The sequence below is a fragment of the Telopea speciosissima genome, chromosome 7 (assembly GCF_018873765.1).
Source record: "Telopea speciosissima isolate NSW1024214 ecotype Mountain lineage chromosome 7, Tspe_v1, whole genome shotgun sequence".
Lineage (NCBI taxonomy): Eukaryota > Viridiplantae > Streptophyta > Magnoliopsida > Proteales > Proteaceae > Telopea > Telopea speciosissima.
Genome location: NC_057922.1, coordinates 23,696,688 through 23,721,467, shown reverse-complemented (window position 1 = coordinate 23,721,467; position 24,780 = coordinate 23,696,688). Strand labels below are relative to the sequence as shown.

The following is a 24,780-nucleotide window of genomic DNA, read 5'->3' as shown; positions in this document are numbered from 1 at the left end:
GCAAAGGTTGGACCAGAGTTGAGATTTCTAGGCCTAGGGTAGGGTTGGATTGAGTCTAAGCTAAGGACTCAGTCTGAGCTCATCCCGACCCTGTATATATGAATATTAGTTTATATATATATATATATATATATATATATATATATATATATATATAGTACTACTATTAAAAATCTAAACACAATTCTATTTTTGTATACTTTTTACCATGACAAAAATACCCTCTTCAAATAGTCACGTCCCTTCTTCCTATATCCTCCCCTATTTTCTCTCTAACCTCTCACTCCAACGACCAAGTCTCTCTCATGAATGCATATCAACTAATCTCTTCTTCAAAAAGACACACCCCTTCGTTCTACATCTTCTCCTATTTTTTCTCAAGTCTCACTCTCCAACGATCAAGTTTCTCTTTCCTATTTTCCCCACATAACTACCATCTAAACTTTTGTTCAAGAAATCACCCCCCTTCTTCCTAGATCATCTGATATTTTCTCTCAACTCTCTCTCTCTCCAAGATAATTACAAAACAGCCCGTCTCCAACAATCAACTCTCCTATTTTCTATCAAGTCTCTCTCTCTCTCATGACCAATTCTCTCTCTACAAAATAATTTCCAACGAGTCCCTCTCCAACGTCCAACTCTCTCTCTCTCTCCAACTTTGACCCCCCCCCAAAAAAAAACTCTCTCCAATAAATAATTAGCTACCAAAAAAACTGGCGTCTCCTCTTGAAATAGAGACTCTTCTTCCTATTTTCTCTCCTACTTATCCTTTCAATTCTCTCCCTCTCCCCAACAACAATATTTTCTCTCAACTCTCCCTCTCACTCCAACGACAACAATCTTCAATATTCTCAGACAAAGGTGCAATTTTATTTATACTTATTTTTGTTTCTTATTTTTTCCTACAGATATTTTAATAATAAGGCATAAATTCCTATATTATACTTATTTTTGTTGCTTATTTTATCCCAACAGATAGTTTGATAATAATTCATAAATTATTAGCAGCATCAATTTGGATATTTTCTTCATAGAAAGCTCCCATTTCGATTGCAGAAAACAGATTAAAATATACATAAATTTTTAAAACAATATTGTAATTCGAATAGATATTAGATTTGTGAGGTGCCCTCTCTCTCTCTATCCCGATATTCCTCTCCCTCTTATTACGTTTTATTTTTCATAAATCTCAGTTTTTCTAGCCACAACTAATAGTTATAACTAAAAAAAATTTTAAAATATACAAAAATTTTTAGAACAATGTTGCAATTTGAATAGATATTAGATTTGTGAGGTGCCCTCTCTCTCACTATCTCTGTCTCTCTCTCCCCCCGGATATTCCTCTCCCTCTTTTTCTCTAGATCTCTCTCTCTCTCTCTCTCTCTCTCTCTCTCTCATGAAGTCTCTCTCTCCCTCTCTCAGTTGATACTTCTTTCTCTCCAACTCTTTTTGTCTCCCTATCTCTCCGTTTTAATTTTTTTTAGAGTAATTTATATTTTTTTAGACATAACAAATTGAAAAAGAAATTAAAAAAAACTCTTACAGTAGATATATGACCGTAAAACTAAATTAATTTTGAAATTTTTTTAGGCTATGAATTGAAATATATACTTTATTAATGAAATTAAGTACTATGTCTTCTTTGGATGATATGAAATAAAATTAATTATTATTATTTTGAATTACTCAGGATTTCTGACTTTATTGAAAATATAAAACTAAAAATATTATAGAAACAAAAACTAAAAAACTAAAAATAATACATAAACATTTACAACATTGGACCAATTTTATTAGAATCATTTTACTTTAAAACATGTCAAGAAGGTTAGAAAACTCATTGAAATTCAGAAAACTAAAAATATTACAGAAACAAAAACTAAAAAACTATAAATAAAAATAATACATAAACATTACAGAAACAAAAAATTTAAAAAAAAATAAAAATAAACTGAATTTTAATAGAAATTTAGAAAATTAAAAATATTATGAAAACAAAAACCAAAATACTAAAAATAAAACATAAACATTTACAACAATAGACCAATTCAATTATAATCATTTTACTTTAAAACAAGTCAACAAGGTTAAAAAAAAACTTCATGAAAGAATACACAGGTTAGAAAAGTCAATGAAAGCATACAAGATATGAATCAAATAGAATATCAAATATAAAAATTCTACTTTGACATAAATCTCTGATATCTACCCCTGATTGTTTACTAATTCTGATTTATTTGAAAACGTATTAAACAATTATAATAAAATATTATTAGAATTTTTTTTTTTAAAGTAAGTTATATTTGTTAGACATAACAAACTACAAAAAATATTAAAAAGACTATTACAGTAAAGATATCACAATAAAAGAAAATTAATTTTGAAATGTTTTTTATTCTATGAAATGAAATATATAGTTTAATAATGAAATAAAATACATATAAGTTCTTTTGATGATCAAATTATACAATCTACTATTATTTCTTAGTAAAGAAAATTAATTATTAAAAACTATTCCACGATAATTTACACTCATATCTATTAATACCAGTGATAATAAAATAATCATAACTGCTTAGTTGAAATATGTTGGGGTTTTTTTTTTTTTTTTTGGTAATAGTTGAAATTGAAATATGTTGGTTACAATCTGTTAAATATAAAGACAAAATCAAGTAGTATGTTTGCAACGTTCTTTTGATGGTATGAAATTAAATAAATTATCATTATTTTGAACTACTCAAGATTTCTCACTTTATTGAAAGTATAAAATGACATCAAGAAAACAACATACACCAAATCAATGTCAAAGATTCAATGAACACAAAAGGCGCTTATACGAAATGCAGAATAGAAAAGCAAGTGATACAAATGATGATTCCACTGAAAATAATCAAATTATGATATAAATTTAAATTCTATACTACTTTAAAAGGAAATTTTTATTTATTCTATAGTACTTTAAACGGAACAAAATTATTTTTAAAATATTTTGTGATTTTCTATTTGCCTTAATAGAACAACAAGGATCAGTGAAACATAAACAAAAAGGATGCTCAAAGCACAACTAAAAAGATCAAGTGCTATTCCATCAACTTCTGCAAATGAAAATCAACAAATTTTATTTAGAAAAGGTAAGTATTACAATTCAATATAATAAATACGCATTTATATTAAGTATGATCCTTAATTATTTTTTTTCAATCCAAGAGATTATGTACCAGAATGCTCTAAATTACATGTGCTCAAAAAAATCCATTCATGTATATATTGTGGAGCTAAAAATTTTGAAAATGAATCACCTGCATTTTGTTGTTCCAATGGAAATATTGTTCTCGCTCCTTCAAGAGTTCCTGAAGAATTATACCAATTATTCACGTTCCAAGAAGAAGAACCTATTGAATTTAGAATATTCATACATGCTTATAATAGCATATTCTCATTCACTTCTTTTGGTGTACAAGTCGACAAACAACTAGCTAATGCTAAATAAGGTATTTATACTTTCAGAGCTCAGGGTCAGGTGTATCATGACTTGCCACCAATCTCCCCAGAAAAAGAAGACAAACCATGTTATTATTTAAGTTTTTAAGATTTTATTCAACAGTTGTAAGAAGTTAAAAAAAATATATATTTCTAACCATATATAATGCACTATGTATCATTTTGTCTCTCTACAATGAGAAAGAAATACCCACGTGCATCTGCACGTGAAAGTTATATATATATATATATATATATATATATATATATATATATATCATACATTCAATAAAAAAATAAGGGGGGGCAATCGAGGCTAGCCCAACCCTATCAAGCTCAGCCCAGCCCTGATTTACCGTGATTAGGTCGGGCTAGGTCAGGTTGGCCCTGATTGACCTTGATTTTTATCAAAATCGAGCTATCCTTGATTGACCTTGGCTAGCCCCTTTTTTTATGTTGCCATTGTATCCTCAAATGCACTAAAAAAACAAAACAAAAAAAATGAGACATCATCAACATCAATCATTCTTAAAATTAATTTTAATGGCTTAAATCTTTAATCATAATACGTAATAACTAATATAAATTATACAAAATCAGTATCGGGTTGAGCTAGGCCAGCCTAATCCAATGCTTCAACCCAGGCCCTGTCTGGGCTCAGGGTGGGCTCAGGTTCACAAGGCCAAAATGAATCCAAATCAAGGATGATAATACCTAGTTTATGAATCCCTTGTTTGAATTGACCATAAATGCATTTGGATAGTTATTTAGACCATCTTCCCTACTTTTTGTTAGTAAATAGTAGAAAATCAATGAAACTTCATCTCACGACAAGATGTACAAGCACTTTGAATTCAAAACTCATAAAAAATAAATAATAGAAAATCAATGAAACTTATCTCTCATGGCAAGATCTACAAGTATTTTGAATCCAAAACTCATTAAAAAAAACACAGATCTAGGCAATTTTTTGTTCTATTTTCAATTCCAATTTGATTCTAGGTATTCAAACCTCGAATTTGGATAACCAATTTCAGTTCCCTAGTTAAGTTCCCCACTGTCTTCTAGATAATTGGAACAAGTGGAGAGAAGGAAGTATTTAAAATAAAACCAGTTTATGATTTTTCTTTTATAACTCATATCAAATGGAAAAAGGGCCCATTTCTTTGTTGTTAGAAAGCTAAAATGGAAATGGAGAATTTCGTATACTTGTAATGAGCATTCTCAACCACCATACAGTGTGTGGGGGAATGAATTCTCTGCTCTGACTTTGTGATGGAGACTCATTGGATGTTATTTCTTTTTGTTCTCTTTAATTTAAATTTTCTTTTCATTAAAAAATATGTGTGGTCTTATGGTGGGCTATTTAGACTTTAAAAAAAAAAACCAAAAAGACTATGCTTCGTTGCTTCAATTGCTTGACAACAAAGAGAAAGCTATTCAAAATTTTATGATTTACATTTATTTTTGGGAAGAAGAACACTATCTATTTGTGTGGTCCCTACAACAACGCACAGGACAATGAGGGGATAAACATGGGCATCGATCAGAAGGATTTTTCATTTTATAAGGGGCAGAGCAGTCATCTCAAGGGGTTGTGTATGGGAACAGGCTGCACGCGACCAGGTAGCGATCTTTTTCCCTTAAATTTTTAAGTAAAAGTTTTCCTTCGGCCGTGGAGAAGGAATTCTTCCTCCACAAGTAAAGAAAAGAAGTGACTTTGTGATTGGACGCAAAGGTCATCATTACACTCCCCCCCCCCCCCATTGACGATGTCAAAATTTCCCTCCCCTTTGGCCATCCTTTACCATGAGTGAAAAGAAACTCGGTCTTAATTTTATTTATGAGAAATAAAAATTTGGGCAAGGGTTATCTAACCTACTCTCCCTCAGATGAATTTGTTTATTCATTTGTTGTCTCTCCTTAAAAATGAATAAAAAAACCTTCATGTGAATAACGTAAAGTACCCTAGCAGCTTAGAGAATCTTTTTCTAAAAAATATTATAGAAATGCCGAACTAATATAAGATGTAGAACCATTTATCTTTCTATCTCTAGAGTTTCGGAATTGTTTATAGGGAGATCTTGGAATTTATCTTTGCTTAACTCCTTATATCATTGAGATTCCTTTGGCCTTAACTTTGCTTAATGATTTTCCTTTTTCGCCATTAAAAAAAAATGGTGTCTTGAAAACAAAACTGGTTCATTGAATTGTGGAGTCTTGTTGGAAAACAAAGTTGCATCTCAAATTTTGAATGTTTCTATGGAAGTTATTCAATGGAGGTCTTACCACTAAAGATATTTTATGTAGGTTAAATATGGGCAATAAGGTTATTAGGGCTAAGATTTTTTATTTTTATTTTTTTTTACCCCGAATATTATCTGGGACCCGAGGAGGCCCCTGATATTTTATTAAGTAAAGTGGTAATAAAGCAAGTACAAGGGGGGGGACATAGCCATCTTACCCCAACCCAAAGGAGAACAAGAAAGACTCTCAAACACTCTAACAAAGACCCAAAGCCCTTACATCAGAAACCAAACAGAAAAAACCTATTTCCTTAGAACTGGTAAACCAAATTTGTCTTCCTATAGAATTCGTTGAAGGCCCCTTGGGAGATCAGACCCAAAGTTGAAAACATTGTTGGAACTCATCTCACATGCCAAATTAGCAAGCCAATCGGTTGCTCTATTGCTTTCCCAGAAAGCAAAAGTGATGGTAAGCTGGTTGGAGCAACACATTGTCATGACTTCCTAGAACCAGTACCACCCATTCCAAAGGTTACACTTCCTCTAGTTAATCATTCTAACAATCATGGCCGAGTCTGAGTTAACCACAAAATCTACCAAGCCCAGATCCATGCACATTTTCAGCCCATCTCGCAAAGCTCTTAATTCTGCCATTGGGTTAGTGCATTCCCCATAGAAGTTAGAGAAAGCCCTTATAACAACACCTTCCTAGTTTCTAATAATTCCTCCTCCTCCACCTAAACCTGGATTTCCTTTACAAGCACCATCCACATTTAGTTTGACAGTCACAAAGGGAGCGCACCAATAAACAGGAATAGGAGGTTTCCTCCTAGGGGGAGTATCCTTTATACCAAAGCAATGTAAAATTAGAGTCTCTCTAGGGCTAGTCGATTGTTTAAACTTGGAGGGATAAGGAAGGTTGTGCACCCACTCCTTGATTTTTCCAATAATTGTTCCTGTAGTGCAAGGACATTCACCATGTCTTCTGCTGTTCCTTTCTCGCCAAAGCTCCCACTCACCATTCTCCCGAAGATTTAATATAGAATGGACCTGATGACTGCATCTTTCTTTTTACCCGTGTTCTCCATTATATATTGTTTTCTACGGTCTGCTAGAAACCATTGTATATCTTTTAAGACTGCCTAATCCTATGATGATTATGAAAAATATACACAGATGAATCTCAAATATGAGTCTTGCTCCATTAATCTACAATCATAACATTTCTGTTTTGACTACCTGAATACCATGAGCTACTTGAACCTGGAGGTTAGACTATTATATATTATGAGAGTTATGTAAAAGAGACGAATGAAGCAGGATGGGCTACAGTTATTGCTTTTAATAAGTCATTTGTTGTTGTTTCTATAGACCATGGTTTCACAGAGAACGTGCATGAAGCTGAGGCAAGCATCGTGTACTAGGGATTGCAAAGAGCATGGGAATTGAAATAAAAAATTATCGACATTTGGACTGATAGTCAAAATCTGGTGGAGTAGCTATAGCGTTATATGAAGGATTGGCCTTGGGAAATCTTCACCCAGTTGTTAGTCTACTAAGAAGTTTGCTAAAGTGTCTGTAATTAAATAAGGTAGGGATCAGATACCCATATCCCATAATCTAGCAGTAAAGGCTACGACTGAAAAACCTATCTTTTAAATCTTCAAATGATGTTCTTTCTTTGTTGTCTTCTTAGTTTTAATAAGTTTTCTGTTTCATCAAAAAAACTACATAAGATGGTCAAAGGACCGGTGAGCAATGTTTAATCTTTGGAATTTGCATGTAATTGCCTTCCCATGGGGAAGAGCAAAAGCATTCCAAAAAAAAATTGATTTTAAAAAGTGTTTATAACAAAATGCATCCCGCAGAAAAAGAGAAACAAACTGGGGGAAAATCATTTTGAATGCAATCACCAAACAATAATGTAATGAAAACTGATTATAAGTTCACCTTTCCTTCTCTTAGGCTATGTTTGGAAGCCTGGAAGAGAAAAGAAAAACATAATAAAAAAACAAAAACCATGATGACACTAATGGTGAATTAACGTATCTATCTCTCTCTTTAAAAAAAAATCAATTTTTTTCTTTTCTTTTCTTCGCTTCCAAACTTAGTATTGTGAGGTTCACTTTTCCCTCTTTCCATATAATTTTTAAACATATTAATGGAAGTGCATTAACATAATTCATCCCCACAAGGGGTACGGGGGTCTTCAAACTGGGGAGAACCAACATGGGGAATTTAACTCGTCTCCAAGGAGCCCAGCACGCCCAGGGTGCTGCCAGTCGTTGGGCTGTGCTGCACACATCCCTAGGTATGCACCGAGATGTGTACGTTACAATTCAACCGATGGATGCTCCTTGGCAGCACCTTGGACGCTGGGCTCCCTGGAGACACCAAGTAAACCAAAGATGAGGATCAAAATAGGAGTAACTCTTAGTTTTCCCAAAAAAACAAAAAAAAAAGATTGATCCCTAACATTTTTAAGTTTGGATACCAGTCTCGTACTAATCAAAGAAATTCAAGAGTAAGTCGGCTCTACAGAGCAAGTACATTATCAATACTACGATAGCTCAAATTTAACTTCGAGCTGAGGAGCTCTGCACAGCCAGCTTATGGTGATGGTGGTGATGATGTTACTTTCTGGTGTAACACTGTTGGATAAATCTAACATTCAGTCTTCAGCTTAGTTAATCAATGCTGGTAGAATTCATCAGAGAACCATAAATACAGACAATGATTTAACCCAGTTCATCTGTATTCCATGTATTTATTTCGTATCCATAACTAAAAGTAGAAAGGATGTGCTGGGGCATATTTGCATTTAGAAGTTATCTAAGTCAAGGTGGATTGAACATTTTGAACCAAATTAATGGAGGAAAGTGATTAGAGGCAGGCTACATCCATATCCATTCAATCACTAAAAGAATTTTGGCCACATAAAAATTGGACCTCCATGCCTGCAAAACTGAGAAAAAATATAACTACCGTCTGAGATTTTATGAAGAAGTAAAGGCGTTGTAAAATTTTTCACAATGGGACACAAATAAGCAACCATTATGCAAGTTTACAACACTACTAACCCCTGAGTTGCAATGTTTCTAAGCATAAAGAAGAAAATTAATGGCGATTTTTAACCACAAACACAAACTTAGGCCTGTCCCAGATGTACTCTCAGCAGTTATGCAGATTTTGTGTAGAAGCGCATGGCAATGGCCAACCCCAGGATAGCAAGGGGCACCAGGAACTGGAGGAGCTTGATAATGAACTCTGGAGTCTTGTCCTGGTTGTAGTTTGGCTGCTTGGGAGGTGTGTACTTGGTCTTGGTGGGAATCGTCGATACATCAATCTCCCCAACATAGTATTCATCCAGCATCGCTCTTGCACTAGTACTGTGGCCAACATCCTCAAAATCATCAGTAGCATCCTTCCCTGCAAACAAAACACCACAGACATGACACAGAATGGGCTCACCCAAACGGGCAGTTGAACATGATATTGTTAAATGTTTTCAACCTGTCGCTGACAACAAAACCTCATCGCCACCAGGATGGTCCTCCAAGAACTTTGTTACATCATATACCTGTTCCAACAGATATACAATGCAAAATTTAAGGACATAGACAGAGAAAGGACAATGTTATGTAGTAACTTGAAATTCACAAAAACAAACTAGCAAGCTGAAAACATCATCCATTATAAAGGTTGAACATTCTCCATATGCATACTGAGATTGGAAGAAAACCAGCAAAACAAAAGATCAAACTCTTTTTCATCAGGATTATCAATGCTATAGCTTTTTTGTCTTCAAATCAGATTGACAGGGATAAGGCCAAGAGTACTTCATTCTTTCCATTAAGAGGAAACGTACATTGTGTTTATATGCAAGATGACAAGGTGTTTTGTAATCCATACTTTTCCTGAAAGCTAATCTAGTTAATATTTTTAGTGTCAACAAAGGCAACTCCTGGACAGTGGAAAACTTCAATGGGGATTAGCTGAAAAGTATCTTAGAAAGGTCTCACCTTCCAGACCTAGCCGCATAATTTGAAATTCAGTTATCAGTATAAGATCTCCTTCCAAGAAAGAACTTATAAAATGATATTATGGAAATCTTCAGTAATATACTACAGCATCCAAAAAACTGACCCAAAACCAGAACCACAATCATGTTCCTGCATTACTTTTCTTTCCAACCCCCCCCCCCCAACCCTACTCAAAAATCTCAGTTCTCATAGACAGACATGTATGCTCCTGTCTACGCGTAGGAATAAGTAAATTACACTGCGAACTTTTTCATTTCGTGTCATACATTACAAGTCTTGAAGAAAAGAAAGCAGCTTCTCAAGTATATGAACTTGACAGTTGCCATGAGCATTTTCTTCGGATTTTCTTGATGATAAGAAACAGGCGAGTGCTACCTTAATTGCATCTTGTGGGTTCCCAATTATTTTGAATGACTGTCATAATACTCATTCAAATAGAAAGCATGAGCCATATATGTAATTCTTTAAGGATGTCTTAACTTCTCTTGCAGAAACCCACTTCTAACAACTAATATCTTTGAGGGCAGACTGAGTCATGGGAATTTTGTTTCTAGTAACTGATTGCATTACCGGTTTCAATTGATGAAGGTTCATATCATTTTAAGAAGGGTTGAAGTTTGTGGTCACAACTCACAATCAACACAAGCTTGACATGAGTATGAGGAAAAGAGGTTAAAAGGTCAAGCCCATCAAACACCATAACGTTTTGGCTATGGTTGTTTTATCCATTCTATTCCTCATCAGTAGTGTCGTTTGTTCACACACTATGATCTCCACTCTCATAATGCTATTGAGGAAACTGCACCATATCAGACAATGACCACCAAAACTTCAGTGGCATAGCTAATCATTCTCCATATTGACCCAGAGGACTTCTGTTTTAGCCATTGCTTCTAAAGTACCTTAACTGTTTAGAAAGCTCCACTGCATCAAAAGTAGGGGAATAAAATAATAATTCAGGACTGAACACACAGCTATGGTACATGGATCCTTAATATTTTGCAGTTGTCATGTGGAATATGTTGTATATTGTTATGCAGTACCAAAATTATATACATTTATAATTTTATAAACGGGTAAAAAACGTAAAAACAAGTAAACAATAAAATATAATACAATGTTTAAGCAAATAGAACATACGTGTACCAGTTTTAGTGAAAGGAAAATGTACACATAGAATTCAAAGTTGATTAGCAAAAAAAAAAATCCATAAGATAGAGCTTTACAACAGGAAGATATGAAGCAAAGCTCACAAAACCTAAGCCTCCTAGAAGGTCCAAAACAATGTGAATCCAACTCTAATACATAAATAGTATAAGCAAAATTTCCTGTTTAGTAAAGCTATGATACTCAAGATGGAAAAAGTTGAAACGATAAAATGTGATCATAACTATGGAGAACAGCCTAAACCTCACCAAGGCAATACCAACATTAAACTTATGACGGACAATATTTGCTTCAACAAAACCATTGGTAGTGACTCATCTATCAACTTATCTTGGTGAACCTAGAAAACAAGGTTGTGCTTGTTGTGACAAAGCAGATCACACCCAGATCTTGGATGGAATGCATATATATGACAAATGAATACATTTAGTCAAAGTAAATAGCCATCCTTCCAAAATACAAATGCATCCACATGTAATTTTCGTTTAGACATTCACCAACCAACAGAGGAGATAATAGACGAACTGCCCCAGTAGATTGGTGGGGATTTTATTTATTTTGCTTTAAACAGGTGTGACAAAAATGAAAAATTCCATTCAACTTTCCTCCACTAAAATTTGTAATCAAACAATTAACAGAAAAGAAATTGCAATGAAATAATCAATCATAATCCTCCACTCATAATCGTTAGACCTATAGGAAACACCCTGATGTCAAATACATAATCAGAATGAGGTAGATCTGTTATACCTATCTAAACAAGCAAAAGCTTTTGTCTTTCATGATGCATAAAAAACTATCAATACCTACTTTCTCTTCATTACAATCGGTAGAGAGGATAAAATATAAAATTTGAATGCTACAAATCAAAACCCTGCACAAATATCTTTACTCAGATGCAAAATAAGCAGTCTACATTCCGCAACAACCCATCAAACAAAAGAACAGGAGAAACATATCAGGCAACAAAAAAAATGCAAGATTGCAATCCCCTCTTCCTTTTTAGACGGAGATTAAGTCATAAGTTTCAGGAGTAACAGAACCACTGAGAACAATTCATCGATGCAGAAGATCCCCAAATAGCCCAATCCCAGATCTAAATATTGTTAGCACAATAACATTCAGATCCCTTCAACACTAGTATAACATGCAATCAGTCCAACCAGCTCGACCACTATGAGTAGAATCACATTCAACAAGCCACTGGTATCAAATAGATACAGCGGAGTAAAAACGAGAAAACAAAAAGAAAGACAACAAATGAGCTAAAGGGCATGAATCAGATTACCTTCCCGAACATAATGAGCCAACAATCCTTGGAATTGTTGTGCTCTGCAACTTCTGCCAAAGTGAAGATCTTACCATCACCACCACCACCCATTATTTTTGTTCTTTCTTCGAGGAAGATAAAGAGGAGCAGAGAACAAATGGGGTAAAGGCAGATCAAGCAATACAAGCTTAAACCCACCAAAACCCACCAAATCCTCTTCCTTCTATAGAAGGAAATGTTAAATTCTGAACTGTGAGACTCAAGCCTGAAGGGAAGAAATATAGGTGAAGGTATTTTTAAAACGGAGGTGGGGGAGGGAGAGAGAGAGAAGCTTGGAATTGGAGGTAGAGGTGGGTGGTTGGTGGGGTTTGCTGGTCTTTGGTTGTTGGGTTGTAATTTTAGGTCTAATTTATGAGGCCGCTTTTTCTGTCAGTAGTGGAGGACCAACCAGGTTGGTTAAGTTAGAACACTGCAACCTACAAATTTCATTTTTAGCCAAAAATAAAATAAAAATAGGGAAAGGGTTTTTTTTTTTATTGACAGAAAAATAGGGAAAGGATTTGCTGCTACGTGCACTGTGCCATTGCGGGCCAACGAGAGAGAGCGGACGGACATCCAGGTGAGGGTTGAGTTGGGTTCACGTTCAGGCTCATAGTCGTTCAGATGAAATCCACTTCATGTGGGTCCCACATAATGGATTCCATCTAAACGGCTGTGAGCCATTCTCATACATGAACATGATCCTGGCTCGGGGAGGGGTCATTTCATTATCCCATGCGAGAGGGCATAGAGGGTGCTGCCGGATAGTGTTCTTTTTCTCATAAAAATATGACCACATCACAGGTGAGATGGCAGCTCCCTTTCAAAAATTGGGAATCAGATTGGTGAATCAGCCAATACAAATTGGAATTGGCCATGATCGAACCTGACTGATTCCAATTCCAATCGATTCAACACGATCTATTCATGCCGATAAATCTTAGAATTATTGACCTTTTAGATCTGAGGATCAATTATAGGGTTCTTGTTATCTTTCTAGCTGATTTCAATTCAATCTGGATTGGAATCGAGACCAATATGATCTCCAATTCCGCATTTTGGGACGTTGCATCCAACTGGTACATTGTCTCAACTCCTCATATGCATGTGAGGTTCGATTCTCCATTAAAGGTAGTGATCTCATCACTAGGGGCTATTCAGCTACCTCACTGATGCTTAGGGTATTTAAGTAAATAATTAAAGAATAAATTACTTCCCCCTCCCCTCGATTATGCTCTAATGACAAACCCCTCCCTTGGGTATTGAGTAATAATTCTCCCCTCCCCTGCATTAACAAGATTCTATAAATCGTATCCATTCCGTTAAAAATGACTGTTAAATGATGACATCACCTTAAATATATTCATTTAAATCCCAAACTGCCCTTATATTTGTGATATTATAATAATACCCCTGAGCGAGAGAACAGGCTCACAGCACCATCATCTTCTTCCCCATTCCTGGATTCTTCTTCCATCGTCTTCTTCGTTCAGTTTTCTTCCAAAAACACACAGAGAGAGGGAGGGATAGAAAGAAAGAGAGATGGATACAAAGGGGTTTGAGATCGGTTTCTTTGGTTTTCAAAAGCAGGAAAGGTTTTCAGACTTTGCCCAAAAAACAAAAAGGGTTTTCAGACAGCAGGTTTCTTCTTTGTTTGAAGAAGAAAGAGAACGAAACAGTGAAAGCTTAAGAGATCCGAAAACTCAGAGGCTTTGGGATTTGCGATTCAAGATTTCTCCCATATCCTCATTGAACCCTTCTCAAAACTACAATCTATGTTGGAGGAAGAGATGAATGGGTTATGAACCCTTCTCAGAACCACAATCACTCCTCATTCCTCCTATTTTTTTGTAATTTCTTCCCTTCTTAGGGTTTCATGGATTCAGTAACCTCTTGCATGTTTTGACTTGGGATTCCTATGTTGATAGAGGTTAAAGCCATGATTCCCTCCTTTTGAATCTCAAAAAATTGCAATTTTTTTTGTCATTTCTCCCTCTGGTTCCTTCATCTCCGCTGGGATCTGAGTTGTTGCTGTGCAATCGGACAGATGGGATTTTGAGTCTAATTGAGATTGTCTCAGAACCCATCTGTCTACTGGACTGTCGGGTTTGGGTGCTCTTCTTCATGTTTTCAACAGCCAGACTGGGTCAGTACTCTATGTTTATGAATGTGGTTTCATTTTTTGGTTAATGTCTCTGCTTCTGTTACAAGAGTTTTTCCTTTACATTCTGGACACTTTGCCTCTATCTGATGAAAACCTTCTTGGGTTTTCAGCTATTGAGGACGATTTCAACAATGGGGTTTGATTCGTTTGAAGCGGCTTATGGTGTGCAAATGCTTGAAGTTGAGTGGGATGATTCTTCTTTGAATCCATCAAAGAACATGGAAATAGCCTCACGACACAAGTTCTCTAAGAGGTAGCTGATTCCATCAAAATTTGTTCACTTTATCTCTTCTTTTTTTATTTAATTTTGGAAGTATTTCGTTTTGGGTTTGCAAGTTTTGGGGAAACGATTTGGGGAAGGTGAGGTCTAGCTCTATTGGTTGCTTCGGTTGTGATCTTGATTGGGGTTGGTGGGTTTATGATATTTAAGATTTGGAAGAGGAAGGAGGAAGGAGGAAGGGCATGGGATATTCAAGAAGAAGGAATAGGGGTTGTTTCAGCTCCTCGTCTTCACTCTCTCTTGTCTGAAGGTTGGAGAAGATAGAGCAAGGAGAGAACTTGGAACGTTTTAAGACAAGCTGGGAAAGGGTAATATAGTCTTTTCCCATCACTTAACAACCATTTTTAACGGAATCGGTAAGATTGATAAAATCTTGTTAATGCAGAGGAGGGGAGAGTTATTACTCCATACCCAGGGGAGGGGCTTGTCATTAGAGCATAATCGAGGGGAGGGGGGAGTAATTTACTCATAATTAAATTATGGAGGATGAAAGGTTTTCTAATCTATACAGTTTTTGAAACCTAATTGGGTCACATGGAATGATGATATGGCAATTTGAATCGTTTGATTTTTAAGAAATTATTTGAATAGGCCATGCTTAAATTTCATATCCAAATTTGGTCATAACTCTCCCATATGTCTATGTGTCCTTTTTATAACCTTGAATTTTTTTTTAGTACTTTAGTTTGCTACTTGAAGAACTTTTCTTTGATTGAAACTTGTTTTTGATAAGCCTCATAGGGCAAAAAAAAAATAGCTACAATATAATCTCTCTTAATATGTTCTAATATAATCTTACTTGTATTATAGCTCAGACTGTGAAAAGTAATATAGTAATTAGCTCATCTAATCTAAATCCTAATTTTCTTATAAATATTAGCTAGAGACAGCAGCCTGGGTATTCCAAACTTGATACACAGGATTAATGATTTAAGCAACTAGTGCTTAAACCCTAAATCCTAACATATAATGTGTATACAAAAGTAAATTATTCTTGAAATGATGCAATTTTACAAGATTCACATGCTGCCAAAGGGAGAGCTACAATACCCACAGAAACACAGAAGTCTATAAAGTTTTTATTGTTATCAATGTGGAAAAGAATGCTTGACACTGCAACATAGCAAGGGATCAAATGAATTGAGTCCAAAAATTTAGGTTAGTTTCTAATTTATGTATTGTGCTTTACTAATAGAAACTTTAGGTTTTATTTAGTCTGTATAGTTTTATGAAAAGGGCTCCATAGTTTACTGTAACTTCTAATATAATAACCAATGTTTTTATAGTTTACTAGAACTTCTAATATAATAACCTATGTTGATATAGTTTACTATAATGAACCAAATATAATAACCAATGTTCATCTTGAGATGCCCTAGATAAAAGATTCTTCTTCATTGCCTTTATGGTAGGTTTGGATTTTCATCCGGATTGATAAATGGGTTTGGTCAGGCTGGAAATTTGTTGTTACCTTAACCAAACCAATAACCCTACCACCATAGATGGGTCTAGTGTATTTTCTTTAGATTCAGGTTGTGTAGTTGTGGATTATCTTTTCATTTCACCCTGCGGTTGGGTTTTAATTTTGATCCAGTGTTTAATATGGTTTAGGTTTTGTTTATACAAGTTACACTTCATTCGGTTTGCTTCAGTTCAAACCAATAGTTTTTAGAATAAATTGCAACCGAACCAAATCAAATAAAATTTCAATTTATAAAACCAAATGAAACAAAACTCTCTTGTTTTCCCGGTTCAATTCGGTTTAGTTTTAAATGGCTAGTTTGGGTTTTGGTTTTATTTTTTATTCGGTTCTAAATTGGCACCATTAGCTAGATTTTCCCAACGTCTCTAATGCGAGGGAGCCCCATGAATAATAATTTTATATTAAACTTTTCTTAATGTGCTAACTGCTGCTTTCGTAGCTCAGTTGGTTAGAGCACCCGTTTAGTAAGCGGGAGGTCTTGAGTTCAACTCTCAACGAAAGCATTGACTTACTTAATTTTTGTTTTTTGCTATAAAAATGGATAAAAACTTCATATGGAGTGGTAATTTTGAATCTTTAAAGGCTATAATAGTAAAATGAAGTTCGATATTGCTTCTTAAAAGGGAGGGGAATTAGGAATAAGAAGATTAAAGGACTTTTATTTGGCTCTTACTAACTGTGTTGGACCATCAATAATGAGAACTCTATTTTTTGCATCTTTCATGAGGAGTCGATGTTTAATTTAGAAATTCTTATATTCCATCATCTATCATGCATGGTCTCAAGAAAGTCTAGAATTAATTTCTACTGGGGGGACGCTTCAGATAAGCAGAAAATTCACTGGATCTCTTGGAGGCGCTTGTGCAGATCTAAGGAAAGGGGTGGTTTGGGATTTCGTGATCCGGGACTACAAAATAAAGCTCTTCTTTCTAGAATGGCTTGGAGGCTTTAGCCTGAACCAGACTCGATGTGGGGGAGGTTCATGAAAGCTGTGTATTTCCCTAATGGAGATTTTTTATCTGCCAAGTTAGGTGCTAGCCCTTCTTGGGCTTGGAGGAGTCTTCTGGAAGGGCATAAAGTGTTGAAAGAGGGGTTGCTGTGGAAGATTGGAGGGGGTGAGTCTGTTCGGATCTGGTCAGATAACTAGATTCCTTCTCTTCCAGATTTTCGGGTGCAACACCCCCCTACCAAGGCTAACCCCCCTCAATTGGTAGCGGATTTGATCGATCACACCAACAGATGTTGGAAGGAAGAGAACCTTGCAAAAATTTTCCACCCCATTGACTGTGAGGCGATTTCGAGAATCCAGCTTAGCATGTTTCCTAGGGACGATACCTTGCTTTGGGGGGCTGCCAAAAATGGCGTTTATTCGGTGAAGAGCGCCTATCACTTACTTTCTAATCAAAGAGAGGCACATGAGGTTGCAGCTCCTTCAACGGGTAAGTCGCATTCTTGGGAGGTTGTGTCGTCTACTGTTTGGAAGAGAATTTGGTCCAGCCACACCATGCCCAAAATAAGAACCTTTATCTGGCGTGTCGTAGCCTGAGGTTTGGCTTCTGCTGCTGCACTTCACCAGCGTCGAATACCTATTGATACTCACTGTTGCAGGTGTGGCAAACCTAAGGAAACCATTGATCACATTTTGCTCCACTGCACCTTCGCCCGCGCTGTTTGGTTTGGATGCAACTTAAGCTCTCTGATGTCTGGTGGCAGCAGTCTTGAACTATATCAATTTATAAATGGTTGGGGTTGCCTAGCTGCTCGCGGCAAGGTCTTCTTCAAGGAAGTTACAACTCTGTGTTGCTTTGTATTGTGGTACCTGTGGATCTCTAGAAATGACTTGGTCTTTGGTGGTAGATCTTGGTCGGGGGAGGATGTAGTGCGGGCTGCCCAGAAAGCTTGTGGTGATTCCTTAGACGCCTGCAATAGACAAGCCTCTCCTCAGGCTCAGACAGTGCATGTTCATGACTCTTCTGTTGTCTCGTGGTCCCCCCCTCCGCCTGGCTATTATAAACTCAGCTGCGATGCTTCCTACGACCCGGCCTTGAAGCGGGGTGGTGTGGGCTTCTTGATTCGTGATCAACTTGGTAAATGTTGTATCGCGGTATCCAACCCGCTCTCCTTTGATGATGTCCTGGTTGGGGAGGCTATGGCGTTTCGAGAAGGCCTGTTGGAGGCGGTTTCAGAGGGTACTTTGGTGGAGAGTGATAATAAGGTGGTCATTTCTTACCTCCAGGACCCCTTGAAGCCTGCTGATCTGAAGGTGTTGCCGATCTTGGAGGATATTAGGCACATCTTTTCCTACTTGGATGACTGTAGTTTTACTTTTGTTTCAAGGTCTGCTAATTCTATTGCAGATTGCCTTGCCAGGAGGGCCCTATCTGTTTCGGGAAGGATGGTCTGGCCCATTTCCAATCCCTGGTTATCTGAGGTTACTGTCTCAGACGCCAGGAGTGCCTCCCGTTCTCTTCAATAAATTTTCTTTGGACCAAAAAAAAAAAAAAAGGAAAGTCTAGAATTTTGTCAATGATAGTGATGATAATGAAAAGTGGATGGTTGGGAATGAGTCAAAAATTGATTTATAGAAAGCATAGGTGGTTGGGCGATTTCTCCATTGTAGATGAATCTGGTTTGGGTGAAGATTTCTTTGCTCAATTATCATCTAAAGACTCAGACTACATTGATAATGACACTTGGGTTTTCCCTAATATTTGCTCAAGTTTCTTGACAAAAATGAATTTGTTGGCTTCACAAATTTGCCTCCCTCGTCAAGATACAACAAGCAAAAGAAACTGAGCGGGTTCTTCCTTTGGAAATTTCACTATCAATTCTGCATGGAATAGTATTCGATTAAATCAACCTCATGTGCCTTGGTATAAGCTAATATGGTCCTCGACTATACTGCCAAGACAATCAGTTTTTGCTTGGTGATGGATGCATGGTAAATTTCCTACAAATAAAAATGTTAGTAAATGCGGGATTCATTTGACTTCAAGGTGTCCTCTCTACGATCCGCCCGGACTTGTTGGTCTTTTTATTACTTAGCAGGGTAAGGTTACAACATGTTTTTAGGTAATAATATAAAATACACAGGGGATGAAAGTAAAAATACGAGGAGAAAAGAGACATACTCGGAGGTTCAGCTGCACGACAAGGGTTAGTATACGTGAAAAGGTAAAGGCAAGAGTGAACTAAAAGATAAAGTAGGATGCTATGCATGATAGTAATTCAGGGGAAGAACAAAAGAAAACCCTAATATAGGTTCATGCATGCAAACGGTCAAAGTATAAAAACATGAGATATCACGAGGATGTAGCTTAATGCGTGAAATGCGATGTATGAGAGATACATTAGGCAATCTTGAAACACTGCGATGGGAAAAGATATGCAAATCCTAAGCTAAGGAGATGCATGAGATCGGAATATGCAAAACACACTATCACATGCAAGCATCAACAAACACGAATAGTAGACAGAAATAGGGGGAGTCTTAAACTACAGGGGATAGAGATCATGTTGGAGAGTGCAAAATATAGAAAACAATTAGATTATGTGTGTAATCATCATCTAAGCAGATGGGATCACACACCTTCTAAGAGATGCAAAACAGGTATGAAAGAGAAGACGACAAAACAACGAAATGCAAACGAGAAAAAGGGGTATTTACCTAGTTAGAACTTGAACTCAAGCGGAGGTGGAGATTCCCTTTTGTAACTCAAGGGAGTGACGTGTAGAGACAATATCACCGATAGTTCAGGCTTCTTTATCGCTCTCTCAGGCAGTACTTCGTCATCCGTACTCGAGGATCACTCAATATGAGTAGAACTTGCCAAGGTATGACTTAGAGAATTGTCAAAGGGTTCAAGCATTCAAAAGGATGCCAAAGGATTCAGGGATCCTCCTCAATGTGAGAGGGGTGTATTTATAAATGTAGAGGGGTGTGTGCACTCCTAAATTTGTATAAAGACCTAGGGTTTGATCCAGATCATCGGTAAAGCATGTCTTTGCATCGACAATGAATGTTTGGTCAAAGTTTTGGCTAATGGGTTGTGGGCATGTGGATTATTGTCAAAGGAGAAGTTTATTGGGGCCAATGAAGTCAAAATACAGGTCCAAGTTGCCAAAATTAGTCTTGGTTGCCAAATGAATCAAAATCAGAGCTAAACATGGTAAGTTTGGTCTTATCGGATTTGTACAGAATCGACATTGAACTGCGGCCGAGTTGACATCGAAGAGGGGTTAGGTCAACATCGAGTGGCTGTCGATGAACAACTCTTGACATCGTGAGAAGGGCTTCGACTGTCGGTGCCAATATTCTGAATGTCGAAGTTAGATAGACAGTAGGAATGCTTTGCTCGACATTGGGTGGAGATGGGTCAATGTCGATGGAAGGTTGGGTCGAAGTCTTCGAGTGTCAACCTAGGCTTCAGTGTTGATAGGGAGAAATTGAGCTATTTGGGCCAGGTTTTGTGTTGGGTCCTGTTGGTTCCAAGGGGTCTAGGTTAGGGCTAGCTTTTCTAAGGGATCTTTGACGGCTCTAAGACTTTGATTTTGGGTTCTGGCAAGGGGTTGACGATCGGTAAACGAATTCGACAGTGCACACTTGTGCTACATCTACAGATACATTGGCTCTACGCCTTGGAGAATGCTCATCATTGTCACGGAAAACCGACCTCCGGGGGGGAAGACAAAATGAGGTGTCTACATAGGCTATACATGTCTTTCCTCACCACTTCTCCTAAATTCATTTAGGTCTACCCCTCGCTCTTTTAGTTTCTTCAATTTAAATCAAATCACTCATCCAGATTGAAGCATCCAAAAGTCTCCATTGAACATGACCATGTCACATCAAACACCTTTTCGTAACTTACCATGTATCAAGGTTACTCCCAAATCAACTCTAATATGATAATTTTTTACTTTATCCTTCATAGTTTTGCCACTCATCTTTCTCAACATCTTCATCTCTGCTACACTGAATTTATTTATATAATGCTTTTTAACTACTCAACATTTCACACCATACATCATAGCCAATCTATGACTCTCTTGTAAAATTTCTATTTAAGCTTTAAGGCTATGTTTGGAAGCCAAGAAAATAAAAGAAAAGAAAAGAAAACTTAAAAAAAATAATTTGAATTTGAAGAGACAGAGAGAGAGAGATAGACACATAATTCAATGATTGTGTCATCATATCTTTTATCTTATTATGTTTTTTATTTTCTTGGGTGCCAAACATAACCTAAATGAATATATCGATCACACAACACTCTAGATACACACTTTTCCACTTCATCCATTATATTTTATTTCTATTAAAAACATCATCATTTTTATACTACTAATTTATTTATGATTGAAACCAGATACCTAAAATAATCACTTTGCGGAATCTCTTTCTCATCAAATTTTACCATCTCAATAGCCCTAATCCATTGAGATAAAAAAAAATTCCAATCAATCGTTTATTAGCAGGAGAGCAAGAGTTTTAATCTTGGCCATGAAGCAAAGTATATTCTACCTATCAATGATTCCAATCCAACAGTTTTGACTTTAAATGGAAACTATGGTGGACTCTAATATGAATCTCTATTTCGAAATTTACCAAAAAGGGTAAAAAATTAGAATGTTTCGCAGCACACGGAGACAGCAACTAAGTTGTGACGTGGGGTTGCTGGATCTACAAGAAAACCCAAATCTGAAAGAATCGTCTTTTTCTTCCTCTTCTATTCGGTGGTACTTTAAAGTCTTACTGGTAGTCTCTTCTCTCTCTCTGGTTTCTTTCTTCTTCGTCGGCTTCAGAACTTGAAAAAAGAGGAAAACTAAAGGTGTTTAGGATTTTAATCATCATTAGATTTCTTCATTTGAATCAAAACAATAGTATTATTAGTATTAATTTTCAAATATAATCTTAAGGAGAACAGAGACGAAACCCTAAAAAGACGGTGAAGTAGAAGAGAGAGAAAGACTGTTCGAGCTTGTGTTGCCATGGCGACGATGGTGAGTTCCGCAAGTGGGCTTTTGGCGATGTTGAACGAGCCTCACCCTATGTTGAAGCTCCACGCTCTCTCCAATCTCAACACATTTGTTGATTACTTCTGGCCGGAGATTTCCACCAGCGTACCCATCATGTATGTTCTGATTTCCTTGCTTTTATTAATATGGTTGAAGTAGGATTTGACTCTAGTTCGTTCTGGATCTCCTCGTGGCAGGAAAAATAGTTTTTTCCCCCTTTCTATAGAAATTGTAATTGGGTGTTAGTGAATTGCTCTTGTTACTTGCTTTCGGGCTTTATGGGATTGTGAAAAACGAGAGAGCAAAGAATGTTAATGATTTTCTAGAATGAAACGACTTGTTGGGGCTTTTTTAGGGTTTTCCAGGTAATTACAGATTATTATTGTTTTATTTGTCTATTTTTATTGAAAATTTTGCAATACTGCTTTGTGAATTATGAAGTTCCTATTGATCGAACTCTCTTGCTTGTTAGATGTTTATGTTAGAGTTTGACTATCTTCTATGTGGTAAGGTTGGTCTATCATTTTCTGTGATTGGAAGACGCAAGCACTTTGTACAAAATCAGAACCCAATTCTACCTGTTGCTTATATTATGTTATAACTGTTCAAGATATTTCTTTGCCACGATTATAGAGATAAATATAATACACATTTGTTAGGCATTTTTCTGATTCCAAGACTTCTTTGAAAATGTTAAAGAGTGTACACCAAATCCTCAGAAATCTTGGAGTGGCCAGCACACCCAATATTTATTACTTTTATTAAAGAGTTAAATGAATAAATTCGTGGACGCGATCTTGTCGATGTGTCTTCTGGGCTTGGTTTTAGGTTTAGCTAAACTCTACTGAAGGATGTTGCTGCCTGATTTAGATTCCTTGGATAATCAAAAATCTGTTTGATGTTTTGATTAAAGACAAATCCCACCAGTATTGGGATGAGTAGATGGTAGCCTATGACTGTGGTTACCCTTTGGCTTAAATATGCACTTAATGTGGGGTTTTAGATTCCACCAGGCCTTCATGTAAGTGTGATAAAGGTGGATCAATCGATCAATTAGCTCCATGAAAATATGCTTATTCTAAGATCTGCCTGAAGTATATCATTCAGCTCAAAGTATTTTGTATTTCAATTTGAAAATCTATGCTTGGCAGGAACAAGTCCTGGTGAACTGGGGGGGGGGGGGGGGGGAGGAGAGTTGATATTGATTAATGTTTTTTCACATCCAAATTATATCGATTTCTTTGTCAACTTAACAGATACAAATATACAATTATATATGCTGAGATATCTACATTGGTTAGGCAGTTTAGGTTCCAAGTAAAAAATTTCAACCAACGCTATCGTACCTTGTTCTTGCGTTGGTAGCATCTTCCCAATTAGTTTGCTTGATTTTACACATCAACTATATTGCATCATGATGAATATATATATATATAATTTTGCCTTTGTGGTATTTTGGTGTGTAAAGTCTTTATATTTCTTGACTTGAATAATAGAATGTTTTTGCCTTTTGTTTAACTTAGCAAGCAGTGACAAATTATCGACAACATACTATTTTATTTAATATACAACCCAAAGCCAATGACTACTGGTCTAGTTTTGTTTATGGGTTGAAACTAGTTATGGCATTCTAAATTTAGCATGGTTGGTTTTAATCTTAAGAAGAGAAGGCTGAGTTACTAATTCTGTTTTATGTGCAGTGAAAGTCTGTACGAGGATGAAGGATTTACGCAAAGACCGCTGGCTGCATTGCTTGTTTCTAAGGTACACTATGAGCTTCTAATTTTCCCTTCTGTATTGACAAGCATAATTCAATGCAATTTTAGACTTGGAATGTATTCTATTATCAATGTAAGATCTTGATGGAAATAGATTCAATATGTACGCATGAGTCATGACCAATGAAGGAGGCAGAGTCATTGGGAGCACTTTCGTTATTTATTTTCAAATCAAATGAAATAATGCCAACTTAATTTGCTTAGAAAGCAAGGTGCTTAATTGCGATTTTTTCTAAATATATATTTTGATAATGAATGTGTATCCAGTTTTGAGTTACCTTTTCCCGGGATATAGGGTAACAGTTACAGATTTTGGTACAAATTTCTTGTCTTAAAAATTGCTACTATGCTGTAATTTTGAATTCTCTTTTTTTTGAAACCTTTTTTGTTTCGGGGCCTTGGTAACATCTAATTACATGAGTACTAATACATGTAGAGTCTTGCTATATGATTCTTTTAGATTGCATCTATGTCTTTTTGTATGATTTAGAATCACATGGGCTGTGAATCCCCCTCCCCCCCCCCCCCAAAAAAAAAAAAAAAAAAAAAAAAAAAAAAAGAAATTGCTGTAATGTATTCCTAGTGATTCAACATCTCTACTAATACATCTCACTTATCAACCACGCTATATACCTGCTTTTATAGTTTGGCTATGAAAATTCCTTTATTATTTTCATTTTAGGATCTTCTATTGAATCATGAGTTAGCCCCACTTCCAGGGCACTGTTAAACCCACATCTTTTTTGGCCTTCCCTTTGTCCATTTAGAGCTTGGGTTGTAGATTCATGAGTCTTCCTTGGAGATTTCCAAATCTT

The 24,780-nt window shown here is 36.2% G+C and overlaps 2 protein-coding genes and 1 non-coding gene across 5 annotated transcripts in view; 2 read left to right on the top strand and 1 right to left on the bottom strand.

Moving 5' to 3' along the window:
• Positions 1-8,756: 8,756 nt before the first annotated feature.
• On the bottom strand, positions 8,757-12,633 carry LOC122669628 (cytochrome b5-like). The gene is made up of 3 exons (XM_043866428.1): positions 12,225-12,633; positions 9,240-9,306; positions 8,757-9,155 (listed from the first exon to the last, which is right to left on the bottom strand). Exons 1-3 carry the CDS (start codon positions 12,315-12,317, stop codon positions 8,905-8,907), a joined length of 411 nt encoding a protein of 136 aa, XP_043722363.1. The 5' UTR covers positions 12,318-12,633; the 3' UTR covers positions 8,757-8,904.
• A 3,968-nt stretch (positions 12,634-16,601) lies between these two features.
• On the top strand, positions 16,602-16,675 carry TRNAT-AGU. Its single transcript has one exon. It is a non-coding gene; the product is annotated as a tRNA-Thr (tRNA).
• A 2,045-nt stretch (positions 16,676-18,720) lies between these two features.
• LOC122667306 (26S proteasome non-ATPase regulatory subunit 1 homolog A-like) overlaps positions 18,721-24,780 on the top strand; it is a 43,343-nt gene continuing 37,283 nt past the window's right edge. Inside the window, exons 1-3 of one of the 3 annotated variants that reach the window (XM_043863557.1) lie at positions 18,721-18,727; positions 22,140-22,303; positions 23,888-23,951. In XM_043863557.1, the coding sequence (XP_043719492.1) occupies positions 18,725-18,727; positions 22,140-22,303; positions 23,888-23,951 (231 nt within the window). In that variant the 5' untranslated portion in view covers positions 18,721-18,724. Of the gene's footprint in view, positions 18,728-19,269; positions 19,275-21,950; positions 22,304-23,887; positions 23,952-24,780 lie in introns of those variants that run through there. The other 2 variants (XM_043863559.1, XM_043863558.1) reach the window with 2 other exon arrangements.

Bases quoted from the DNA above. Each gene is read 5' to 3' on its own strand.
- LOC122669628 (XM_043866428.1), bottom strand. From the start codon at position 12,317: ATGGGTGGTGGTGGTGATGGTAAGATCTTCACTTTGGCAGAAGTTGCA. The intron at 9,307-12,224 runs GTAATCTGATTC...CTGTTGGAACAG, and splicing joins GGCTCATTATGTTCGGGAAG to GTATATGATGTAACAAAGTT. The intron at 9,156-9,239 runs GTTGAAAACATT...TTTTGTTTGCAG, and splicing joins GGTTTTGTTGTCAGCGACAG to GGAAGGATGCTACTGATGAT.